Raw genomic sequence first — 13,172 nt, 5'->3', positions numbered from 1 at the left:
ATAGGTTCCTAACAGAAACAATAACAACTAAATTTCTTGGCTTAAAAATCGATAATGTAATTGGAAAAATCATATTAAAGAAATTACCCTCAAACTAAATTCAGCTTGTTTTGCTATTAGATCTATGCAAAAGATAATAAATATCAATACCTTAAAAACAATATACTTTGCATACTTCCACTCGGTAATGAGTTTTGGAATAATATTCTGGGGAAATTTCACAGATAGTAACAATATATTTCTATTACAAAAAAGAGTAATTAGAATAATAGTAGGTGCTAAATCTAGGGAATCGTGTAGGACTATTTAAAAAAAACTACAAATAATGCCCATGGCTTGTCAGTATATTTTTTCATTAATAATCTTCCTCGTATGTAATCGTGAAAACTTTGTAACTAATTCAACAGTTCATAGCATAAATACACGTCAAAAAAATGACTTTCATACTCCATTGGCAAGTCTATCGTCCTATCAAAAAGGAGTGCATTATATGGCAGTAAAAATTTTTAATAGCCTCCCTATCAATATAAAAAATGAAACTCAAAACATAAAATTATTTAGGGCCAAATTAAAGAAGTAGCTAATTTCTCACGCCTTCTATTCTGTAGGTGAATTCATAACATTTAGTAACACTTCATGAAATTGATACTAAAACTTTGCGTTGTACTAGTAGACTATATTGTAAATCTCGTCTGTATATATTTCATCTAGACTGTGACTATAAATTAAGATTTTATAATAGTATTAAGTTTTTTGACTTGTTCCATATTCTAGCTGTAAGCATGTATGAATACCATGGAATGTTAATAAATACAATACAATACATAAAATTAATCTTATAAAATTAAAACGGATCCACAATAAACGTTTTATCTGCTGGCTACTAAAAATGTAACTTTTTCCTGATTCTATACAAAATTTAACAATAAATTATTCGATCAAGATTCTGTTTTCAATTGTTAGTTTCGTTTGTACTACGGCCTACTATTCTAACAACAATTACACAAGGCACAAATATATAGCATTACACAAATCATAAACAAAAGTATGCCTACCTACACATACGAAAGTTATGCATTCCAGTGGGAAGGAAACAAACTGCGCAGGATATTTACTTCAAGAAAATTAAAGGAATTTCAAAATTGTGACATGCTACACACTGTTCTTTCACTTCTACCAGCTTTTAGCTTCGATGAAAACACGTTTCTGACACAAAATATAGTTTTCCAATTGCTTAGAATTTAGAGTTTTTTTTAAATACATAATGACGGTTTTAAAGAAAACGATCCCTTGTTAGGAAAAGAGAAGAACAGTCAGTGAAATAACAACAATAACAAATTATAGCTTGATAAACATTTCTGAAATATGATGAACTGCACTTGGTCTAACAATAAGTTGTAAACAATATTAAATGCTTTACTAGTAAATGCTACAACCGTTACTACAAATAGCACTTGGGTGCAAAGAATATACTTTGATCGTATAGAACATGGCCACTCATTACTCTCTATCAGACATGATCATAACATTCCAAGTGCAATTTGTGGCAATTTTGAGAAAGATTTTCGTCATCTAGTCTAAGTAGTAAGAGTAAAGTCGTAGTAACAGTAGTCAAAATAATAGTTGTACTGTGTTAATGACAGTAACAGAGATGGAAAGTTCTTCATCGACATTCATTTCAGAAAGTAAAATTACTCTTTCCCTTGAAACTGATGCAATGAGAGCTGATAATACTATAAAAGGACGGTGAGAAAGGAAAAGAAAACTCACTAGTAGATGAAATAGAAATATACTAAATAAGATAAAATGTGCTGCCATTTCCTTATAAATACTGAGTTGATCATTATTTTACCTAAATTTGTTTCTTGATTCTAAAAGTAGAAACACAGTTGGATGGATTTTCTGTGATTTATCCAAAGCATTTGACTGTATAAATCAGAAAATGCTGCTAGACAAATTAGATTATTATGGAATTAAAGGCGTTGGACACCAATGGTTTCACTCATATCTCATAGATAGGAAACAGAAAGTCGAAATCAATACAACTATGAAATCTACCTCGACATGGGGAACTATTAATAATGGAATTCCTCAAGGATCAATATTAGATCCCCTATTTTTCTAGTGTTCATAAATGATCTTGCCCCCATAATAAAAGAAGTAGGTCATCCCATATTATTTACAGATGACACAAGTATAGTAATTACAGCCAATAACTCCAACACATTCCAATCTTCAACAGAGGAAATTCTCTTCAAAATATGTGACTAGTTCTCAGTCAATAAATTAGTATTAAATTGTAACAAAACTAACATAATTCAATTTAAATCCTGTCCAAATTCGAAATCGCAAATTTCAAGCGCAATAATTAATAATAGATTCCTAATAGAAACAACAGCAACCAAATTTCTTGGCTTAAAAATCAATTATGTGTTAAATTGGAAAAATCATATTAAAGAAACTACCCCCAAACTAAATTCAGCATGTATTGCTGAAAGATCTATACAAAAGATAACAAATATCAACACCTTAAAAACAACCTACTTTGCATACTTCCACTCAGTAATGAGTTTTGGAACAATACAGTATTCTGGGAAATTCCACAGATAGTAACAGCCAATTCCTACTACAAAAAGAGTAATTAGGATAATAGTAGGTGCCAAATCTAGGGAATCGTGTAGGACTATTTTAAAAAACCTACAAATAATATCCATGCCTTGTCTGTATATTTTTTCATTAATAATCTTCCTCATAAATCGTGAAAACTTTGTAACTAATTCAACAGTTCATAGCATAATACGCATCAAAAAAATGTCTGTCATACTCCATCGGCAAGTCTATCATGCTATCAAAAAGGAGTGCGTTATATGGCAGTAAACATTTTTAATAGCCTCCATGTGGATATAAAAAATGGAACTCAAAACATAAGATTATTTAGGGCCAAATTAAAGAAGTACCTAATTTCTCATGCCTTCTATTCTGTAGGTAAATTCATGACATTCAACAATGCTTCATGAAATTGATACTAAAACTTTGTGTTGTACTAGTAGATAATAAATTAAGCCTTTATAGTAGTATTAATTTTTTGACTTGTTCCATATTCTAGCTGTGAAGCAATGTAATGGAATGTTAAAAAAAAAACAATACAATACAGACACACCACAAACTAAAGTTTCGCACTAAAAATACACACAGTTTGGATTCAAGTAAATATAGTAAAAAACAATAAAAACTCACAAAACACTGATGAAAGTCTGCAAGTGCTACAATAACATTCTACTGCAAAGGAGCAGGTAGCTATTCTGTGAGAAAGTCCTACCATAGGTGGTCTGGAGTAAGGGGAGGGTGCCACGCTGTTGTAAGGGCTAGTGTCACTGCTTCGGGAGCCCCCAACTCCCCCAGCCACCAGGGAGAAGGGGGGGTAGGCCCCCGGGGGGAGCACCACTCCGGGCACGGCAGATTTCACTCCACTGGAGCCAGGCAGCGTGGGCGCTCCGGAACAGGTTGGGGTCGTGACCTTGGACACTGGCGTGGAGGGCTTGTCGGCCTATGACAGGTCCAATAACACACATCCCTACTACTTCAATACCATGACATAAATAATTTGCATCTGAACGCACACCACACATGGAGCCATGTAAGGAGATGAGTGTCAACTGTCTGGCTAACAGTAAAAACTTCTGCACTTGGTGCAGACAGAAACAGTTGCATCTGAAATAAAATGTAGCAATTATTATCATTATTACGGTTTAATTTTATGAATTTGACAATTAAATACCATGTGAACGAGCTTACTACAATTTGAGGCAGAGAATTTAGTCTTGTGCTACATCCGAAGTAATGGTCTTTCAAAGAATTTCTGGGTTTTTTAACAGATTATTTCAAACATAATAATTTATTTTCACACAATGTTTTAATGGTTGTGTATTTATGTATTGTATAATTAACTTCTAGATAGGAATGTCATATAAACTAAACATTTTACATGTACATTTTTCAGTATGAAATTTGAAATCTCTTTCATATGTACAATCACAGAATCTTACGATATGAATACTTAAGATATAACCATAATAAGAGATGCTATAATATTAAATGAAATCCCAAGTTCAACATATCTTCATAGGGTCTTGTAGATGAATATGTAATCCTCGGACCTCACCTCATCTCACTACATCTCGCCAAAATATTGTAAAAAAATTGCACAAAATTGTAACAATTGTAGAAAATTACTAAATTGTAAAACTGTAAAAATTTGTAAAAATTGTAATTGTAATATTGTAAAATTTTGACTTGCTCCACATCTTAAAGCTTCATTGCTCATGTAAGTTCTATGGAATAAAATAAATGAATGAATAATTGAACATATTATTTATATGGCACATAATTCTCAAATTTTAAGCATATGCATTTCCTACATATATTACAGCAGTTATGAAAGAAATACATCCTTTATATTAAACCATTATGTTGCTAATCACTATTCAGCAAGGCAGATACGTAACTGCTCACAATGTGAGAAATCTCTGGACTCATGTGAAAACAAATGACATATGGTGGATGTATTGTGACAAGTATTCAATGTCCAACAACAGCAGCACTTTTATCCTTGTTTCCCTTGACCATTCTCTTATTCCAACAACACAGAGATACTCATTCTCCATGACTCCAACGTGTGGCATGCAACATCTTGTCTTTACATAAATGAAATACAAGGACATAAATGACTAAATGCACTTTCAAAATATTTAAGATAATCTAGATATGATATGAAGAGCTAAAGCAGCAATATATTAACTGTTACAGGGTAGAAATCTGAAGAAAATAACTGAATTTTTTGTTCATATACAAGAAATAATTAAAATAATAATGAACATGAAAGTATAATGATTTCCATGAGAGCTGACGACAAAGAGACAGAACAGCAATGACTTCGTATTAGAGAAGTCAGTCATTCCATTTACCAAAAATACATACAGCATGTTGCGAAGAAATTTGTTTTTATATACATTGAACACTTATTGTTACAATGAATGTGATGCGCCATATACTTCACGAGATTAATATGTAGCAATATATATATATATATATATATATATAAAACTGTCTACATCCATTCTTAACAATTTTCAGGAAACACCAAAAAACTGATAAATTTTTTCCCTAATTGTTTGCACTGTTCATCATATTTGAAGCTTATTTATGGAAGGAAAGAGGGAATTTAGGCATAACATTCATTAGAAAATTGCTAGAGACATTTAGGTAGATGACGAAATGGCCATTATCTCAATTTTTTTTAAAAATGGATTTAGACAGTTTTGGAATTGGACGCTTCATATATACTCAATGGGTTCCACATATCTGTTGCTTCCTTATGGGGTTTAGCAGTGGCACAGCCAGAATTTGGTTCTGGTGGGGGGTTTCAAAAACTGACTGTAATACATACGATAACAAAACTTCTCACGAAACAGAACTTCTCACGAACTAAATAGGTTACCCAAAGCAAACAGAGAACCATTTGCTGCTGAGTCCATATGGCCACAAACGCAGCACATTATGCTTTCTCGGCTAGAATGTAGTTGTGCACATGTGCAATGCGTTATCAGTGTCAGTGCTGTCAAAAAAGAAAACTCTTTTCATTTCATCTTTCATCACGTATCCGCTTATTGTGCTGATGCATAAACATGAAATGTTGTAAATTTTTTCTTCCTACAGTTCATTTCGTCGCATTTTACTCTTAGGACATAGGTTTCATTTCATCGCACTTCTTCTAATTTAGACATATTCAGAATTCAACATGCTTGTTTGGCAATATTGTACAGTGTATGTTACCAAAGCCTATCTCGTAGGCAAGGCCACTTCATCCCTTCATTTAATCTTAGTGATTGTATATATTAGCGCATTTGTTTTTTGTATAGTGATAGCCAATATGGAATTAACATGGCTTCAATAAAGGCCCAAAGCATTTTAGTGAATTCATTTTAAACAAATATGCTCTTTAGAAATTGAAATAAATGTATATTTTAATGTCTTAATATTTAATAAACATATGTTCTTTTAGAGTTCTAAATAAGTGTGTGTATTTTAATGTATTAAGATTTTATAAACATGGACTTTGAAATGACCAAATGTAACAGAGGACAAAACGTGAACATTTACAGTAAACCAGACCATGATAAGTAAAAACTTTTAAAGGTTGATAAAGCAGGGTATCATGACCATGAAAACATTACATCATATCTAATTTAAAAACAAAAAATTCGTAGAGCTTTGAAAAGAAAGGCGACAGGTAATTTATAATATGCAAAACCCTTAAAGTTGATTAGGGCTAAAATTAAAGAAAATAATCTTTTTGAGATTATTTTCTCTGAAATTGATCTGTTAAGGCTGGCAGTTTATAGGAACTTTGTAAAATGTTTCCTCCTATTCTTTCTTTCATTGAAGAAGCTCTATAATATGCTTCTGACGAAAATATAGTTACTCGCATTAGAGAATAGTTTTTTTTATGTGGATAGAAACAGTAAAATTGTCTTAATAGCTTGTAAAACAGATATAACTTTTCTCATGAATAATAAATGCAGCATTGTTTCAGCTGACAGTACTTTTGATTATGCTCAAGAACTTACTGAAGCTATTGTGGACAAAAAATAAAATAATTGAGAAAAATCCCTGGATCTGGACATGAACTTACTCTATAGTCATGTAAAAATATTACGAGCTAAATTTTCAATAATTCTAATTTTCGTATCCTAACATGATAAACATTTGGCATACATTATTTATGATCCCTTCGTTACGAGGTGCGTTTGAAAAGTTCATGGTCTGCCACATAGATGACATTGAAAACATGTCAAAAATGCTGCCATTGTTAGTGGCCATTTCACATTAGCTGAAGCACGAAAAATCATAATTCTCTGCTGACCACATTTTATGTAGTTTAATTTTGAAGTTAGTGCACTGAAGAGATTGGCAAAAATGGAAAATATCGAGCTTCATGTTGTCATTAAATATTTCGTAAAAAAGAGAATAACTTCAACTGAAATTAAAGCAGACACTGATGCTACACTGGGGGAATCTGCTTCGGCGTTTTCAACTCTGAAAAAATGGACAGTGCTATTTAAACATGGTCAAGAGAGTGTGGAAGAGACTGTCACAGTGGACATTCCTCTCTCTGACGTCCTGTAATGTGCAAAGATCGTTTTCACAGTATAAGTCGTTGTTCAGAGATAATCGGCATGCATTTGTGATGTAGAATTTGGAGATGACCTTTGCTGTTCACTGCAATTCTCGGAAAACTACTAGCAACTGACACTCAAGTGTGATTGGTGAGTAGGCCTACTTAGTAACATTTTTTTTTCAAGCTAAGTAAGGTATTTTTGTCATATTAAAAAATATATATTTATTTTATTTTTAGCAAATATTTTCGTACTTTTTAGCACATAAGAAATAAATATATTTAAATTTATTAGCACATAAAAATACGCTCCCTAACAATCACAATAGCAACTTCGGTCTAAGGCTTTATAACAAAACTAGTAGCTTGTGCAGCAAATGCTGCTGCAAACTAAGTTCGTTAGACGTTCAAATAAAAATTTTTCAGATTTGTTTTCAATGAAGAATACTTGTCTTTTTGATAGTTATTTGCTTCCATAATAATGAAACATACTCCCTCTGGATGGATTTTTTTATGCACAATACTTTTTCTTGAACCTATCCAACTTCAGTTTTTGAGTTTCAACGCGAAAACGCAAGTATCAACGTCAGGACGATAGCAGTAGCTATTTCAGGTCATTGTGGATTGTAGGCAAAAGTTTAAAAAATGTCAGGTTTGCTAAGCTTTCGAACAATAGCATTTTCGTATAGCTGCTGCATCTAGAACTTGAAATGTAGAGCGCAAAATCATTTTATCCTACTAAGAGATCTTGCTGAAATGATCTGGAGACTACAAAATTTTCTAGGCCTCTTATTTTATGAGTAAGTAATACCTTTTGATTTTTCCTTAGGAATTGTAATTTTTGCGCTCTCTCGAGCCAATACTGAAGACAATGACACATATCAATACCTACACTACACCGCCATTAAGTATATGGAAAAAGACCCAACCCCACTGGGTTAATAAGTATAAAAATATTTGATTTTTAATAACAATATTATTATCTTACTTAAGTTTTCCAGTTATATATAGCAGCCACTCAGTAAATTATAGAAATGAAGATCTAAATTAAGATATTCTCTACATTTACTTACATAACCTCAAAACGTTTCACTTTCATGTCATCAATATAGCATCAATATTATGTACAATTAATGAAAAATAGACGCATCATGATATTAACTATAATAATATTTAATTTCTAATGGTAACAATGTCATCAAACCACCTCAAGTTTCGTAGATTTGAATATCCAATACACAGCTGTACTCAGAAAATTATACACTGCAGAATCAGTTTTTAATAACAAATTAAATTGAGCTCTAAATATGTTGGCAATCCTGCAGGTCATGGCCTTCGTGTAATAGCCTATTGTTTATTGTAGTGTGTGTTTTGTTCTGAAATTCAATCAAGTCGGCCGTGATTCAATAAAATTAGTTCTCAAAAGTGACAACAGATGGATTTTAGAAAATAGGAAAATTATGTAGGAAAATTGACATTTCACTGAAAACTACTACTTTTCCGAAAAACTTTGGGTTCCAAGCTTCAAAATGAGGGGCCATTTATTAAAATCCGTTCAGCGGTTTTCCCGTAATTTCCATTACCAGTTCAAATTATATATATAGATAATAGCTAAATTCCCAAACATACAATTTGCTAATGCTCCTTATCATCATCATCATCCATACAGGTTATAGTCCCAGAAGGATTGTTACGGTCCACAAAAGTGTTCAGGCCGTCTCTCCATTGGACGTCCAGTTGATCTCCTGCCTCTAGGTTAGTAATGCATGATTGTACGTGGGATTCTAGTCCTAGACATATGCCTCACATGCTGACGCCAATTATCTTGATAGTGACATACGTTTGCTAGTATAGAGTTCTTTTCAAGTTCCTTTAAGATGGCTCCTTATATTAAAAAATCAATTAAAATTTGCTGTTCAGAGAGAACATTTAAAGTTCAATTATTGTGATATCTATGCTTTTTCTTCTTCTTTTCTCTTTCTTTTTCACATTTTATTCTGTTATTTGATAAAATGTCTTAACATTATGTGGAATACTCCCTAAGCACGAGTATGTAACTTACTCTTTCTGGGATGCTAGAGTGTTTTTATAAAAAAATATAATATGTATCTTTGTTCTGGAAATAAAGTATATACAACGCGCAATCGGCCAAAGCAAACCTAAGTCTAATGATCCGTCCTGGGTCTGGCCATCCAAAAGCCAAGCCAAGGCCTAGATTTGAGGATCGTCATGATGTCAACAGAACGAATATAGGTCAGCATAGTTTAACTGTACGCCGCATTAATCCTCTCAGATCTGACACAACTTCAAAATGCTGAAACTTAACAAATCAGTGTTTGTGTGTTTTAATGTAGATCAACCAATAGTGAATTCTTGGTAAAATACTGAAAGAAATGTCCTTCCCTAATGAGAAACAGAACAATTGCTCAATCCACGTATCACTACCTGAAATAAGTTGTCTAATCTGCCACTTCTGTCCTACTTGCTATTTCAAACACACATGAATCTCAGGTGACACTTAATAAAATATTTGCTCCATTAAACATATTAGGCCTACTAAATGAGCGCAATGACTTTCAACATAACTGAATAGAAAATGTCAAAATGTGGGTGTAAAGGAACAAAACACAAATCAGAAAAGTCCTGCAAATTCAGCTCATTTTAACATTTCATGCATGCATTGCGGTGTTTCGGGACCTCAGTTAGGTCTTCTTACAGAATGACAAACTAAGGACAGTAAGAGTCCAGTTTTAAGGCCAGGTGAAGAAAACTTTTTTTTATTGTCATAAAATCCAGAAAGACTCTGAGGTCCACTCAGCTTCCCACATCACCTATTTCTAGAGATGAGGTCAAGAAAACACGTGAGCTTCATCCCACAACCTTCCATGCACCTCAATGGCCTGCATACAGATGAATTATTGGTGTAATCAATTTTAGAATCCAATATAAAAGTACATGTCTGATATGATGCTGAACTTGCAGGCACCCACATTCGGAACCACAATCCCGCAGTTGATGAGGCCCTGTGGAAGGAGCCGAGATCTTACATCTTTACTTTTCAGGGAGGGAGTGGAGCGGCTGGAGCTGGACCCACTCCGGCTGGGAGGGCGCTCTGACTTGATGCTGCCTAGTCCTCCTTTCTCTCCATTTTCCCGGATGTCTCCAGGATGTTCCCCATTAGGATGTGGAGATGACGGGTCCTGTGGAAAGTAATACAGTACAGGGACATGATCTACCACAATCAACAATCTTACAATGTAGGCTTTCACGGCCAGCATCACTAGGATTGGTATTTACTGGACTTGAGGGCCATGGTCTGTTGGTAATACAACCAAACATTTCAAATTAGATTAGATTAGATTTTATTAAAGTCATGAGTATTATACAAATACTATGGACATAGTCATAATAAAACAAACAGAGTGAATAAAATTATATTAAAAACATAAGTTATTAACAGGGGACTCAAAGTATTCACTAATACTATAAAAGAGATTATTAATCATCCAGCATTTTAAAAACATTCTTAAATGCATTATAGTTAACAGTGTGTGCAGACTTATGTAATCTATTAAACATAGATACTGCCATGGACATAAATTATTTTTTAGTTGTTTCCAGTCTAACATTAGATTCAGTCATGTGAAAATTGTATCTTGTATTCTAATTATGATGATCAGATCTATGATAATAATTTGCTAAATTTTTCTTTACCATCAGCAAAGAAGTGAAGATGTAAAGATTAGTAACAGTAAGAATAGCCTCATTTATGAATAGTGGCTTACAGTACCCATCATAAGCAGAACCAGTTAAAATATGTAAGGCTTTTTTTTTTTTTTTTTTCAGAAGAACATTAGATACACTGGAACTATTTCCCTACACAGAAATACCATAGGTTATTATACTGTTGAAGAACAGTAGCGGCTCGCTGTAAACAAAACAGGTGAAGTGCTATTCACATATACAAATGCATGAACAGTTTTACCAATATAATGAGTAGGCCTACTATTCGTAAACTACGTACAATTTTAATAGTTCTAGAACACATGCAAACAGGAAAATTAATTTATTTCAGGACTCACACAATTTCTTGCATACAAAGTCAATCCTCCTACATTTTAAAGCAGCAAACCTGTCGATGATGTCTTCATAAATTGTCTGAGTTTAACTGAGGGTGGACAGTATATCTCTATGCAAAGCTATGGGCTAATAATGAAAGTCTCTCCTGTGATGTAGCATTCCAAGTGAAATTTTCAATCTTTTCAAACAGAAAAGCTTCTTTCATCGGAAGAATTTTTTTAACTTATTTTATACAACTTCTATATTTTCTTAGCACTTTTTAAAACAAATAACAAATGGAACTGTAAGTCGTCCAGAATTTAAAACATCTTTTTTATCCTCATATTTAAGTCTACAAAACGACATTTCTAATAAATTACAAACCGTGTCATTTTCGGCATACATATTTCGCACTCATTAATCAACATTTTCTATGTACTGGTACCTAAGTATTTGTATAATAGCACTATAGTGATTAAACATATAGGACCTAATATACACTATGATGTAGGATTAATACACTATGTACACTTATCACTAATATATTCCAAATACATTAAATAATAAGTTAATATATACGTACACAATATTAAACTACATGCGTACATTTACGCGTGCGTTAAACTTTCAAATACAAGAGTTGGAACAAAGCTGACAAGATCATGAGCTCATGAGAAAAAATAATACACGCGGCGGAAAACAACTTTTAAACTTTGCGAATGTATGTGGGGTGTATTCCTGATAAAATAACACAGAGCCAGTTAATTTACCACTGCAGGGGCTGATGCTTGGAAACAAGAAATGAGGATACTATTCTCGACTCAGGTACTACATACTGCAAAATTTCACAGCCCTTACACAATAGCCCCCGGCCTTGGAGACTGGCTTCACCCCTTCTCTGTTATCAGTACCGTTAGATCTGCAAACTGGTCACTCCACCTACAAGTCTGACAGTTCTTCGTAACTGAAAGATTCAGAAACGCACTTCACTCGTACAATCTTTCTTTAGTGCGTGACGTCACGTTACCATGGAAACCAATTGCTGTATGAGAATGGGAACCCAAATAATTTCACCTTTACAGTATCGTAAGTTCCAATAGTCACCGCCCGGCGCTCGTAACAGTTGACATTATTCTATTAAGCGGACGGTTACAGGTAGTATTTATACAACTGAACACTGTTTATAACGACTGAAAAGAAAACTTTTTTTTATTTTAGAAATACGGTATCGGTAATAACTGGAATTAATTCTTAATATGAGACAAAATTGTGTTGTACACGTAAATATGTGAAGTGACACTTCACCTACTTCACCTGAATAACCGCCCCTGTTGAAGAAGGCAAAATAAGCACTTCTTACATATGTTTTAGGCACCAGTGATTTCAATTTGCTTGATAAATAAATAATCCTTGAGAGTTTAGTACAAACATAATCAACATGTGGGGCCCAGGATAATTTGGGATCCAGTACAATTCCTAAAAGTTTAGCAGATGGCTGAGAGTTGTAAATTGTGGAATCATTTAATGTAAACAACACATGTTGAGTCTTAGTCTGATTTAAACAAAATCCATTAGCCTCAAACCAGGCAACTGCTTCGTTAAAGAAATTGTCCATAACAAACTTTATATCAATTATGTCATCATTAGTATGATACAAAGTAGTATCGTCAGCGAATACAATCGAGTTACTATAAATATTTTTAGGCAAATCATTTATCATAATTAAAAATAACAGGGTCCCAAAACAGAGCCTTGAGGGACCCCAATAGAAACAGGCTCAGAACTAGAATAAGAACCATTCAAGAAAACACACTGACTATGATAAGACAAATAGTTTATTATCAGGTCCAAATTAATTCCATTAATACCATAATATTTAAGTTTAGAAATTAAGATTTCATGAGAAACAGTATCAAATGCTTTTGATAAGTCGCACAAT

The 13,172-nt window shown here is 33.2% G+C and overlaps 1 protein-coding gene across 4 annotated transcripts in view; it reads right to left on the bottom strand.

Annotated features, from left to right (window-relative positions):
* The window catches only part of gro (TLE family member transcriptional corepressor groucho), a 676,251-nt gene that overhangs the window by 20,827 nt on the left and 642,252 nt on the right, over positions 1-13,172 (bottom strand). For all 4 annotated transcript variants that reach the window (XM_069841169.1, XM_069841170.1, XM_069841171.1 and 1 more), the window contains exons 11-12: positions 10,222-10,374; positions 3,320-3,547 (exon numbers count right to left, since the gene is read on the bottom strand). In XM_069841169.1, coding sequence (XP_069697270.1) covers positions 3,320-3,547; positions 10,222-10,374 — 381 coding nt within the window. The remainder of the gene's footprint in view (positions 1-3,319; positions 3,548-10,221; positions 10,375-13,172) is intronic.

This window comes from Periplaneta americana, chromosome 12 (assembly GCF_040183065.1).
Source record: "Periplaneta americana isolate PAMFEO1 chromosome 12, P.americana_PAMFEO1_priV1, whole genome shotgun sequence".
NCBI classification, from domain to species: Eukaryota; Metazoa; Arthropoda; class Insecta; order Blattodea; family Blattidae; genus Periplaneta; species Periplaneta americana.
This window is presented reverse-complemented; position numbering and strand designations above follow the sequence as displayed.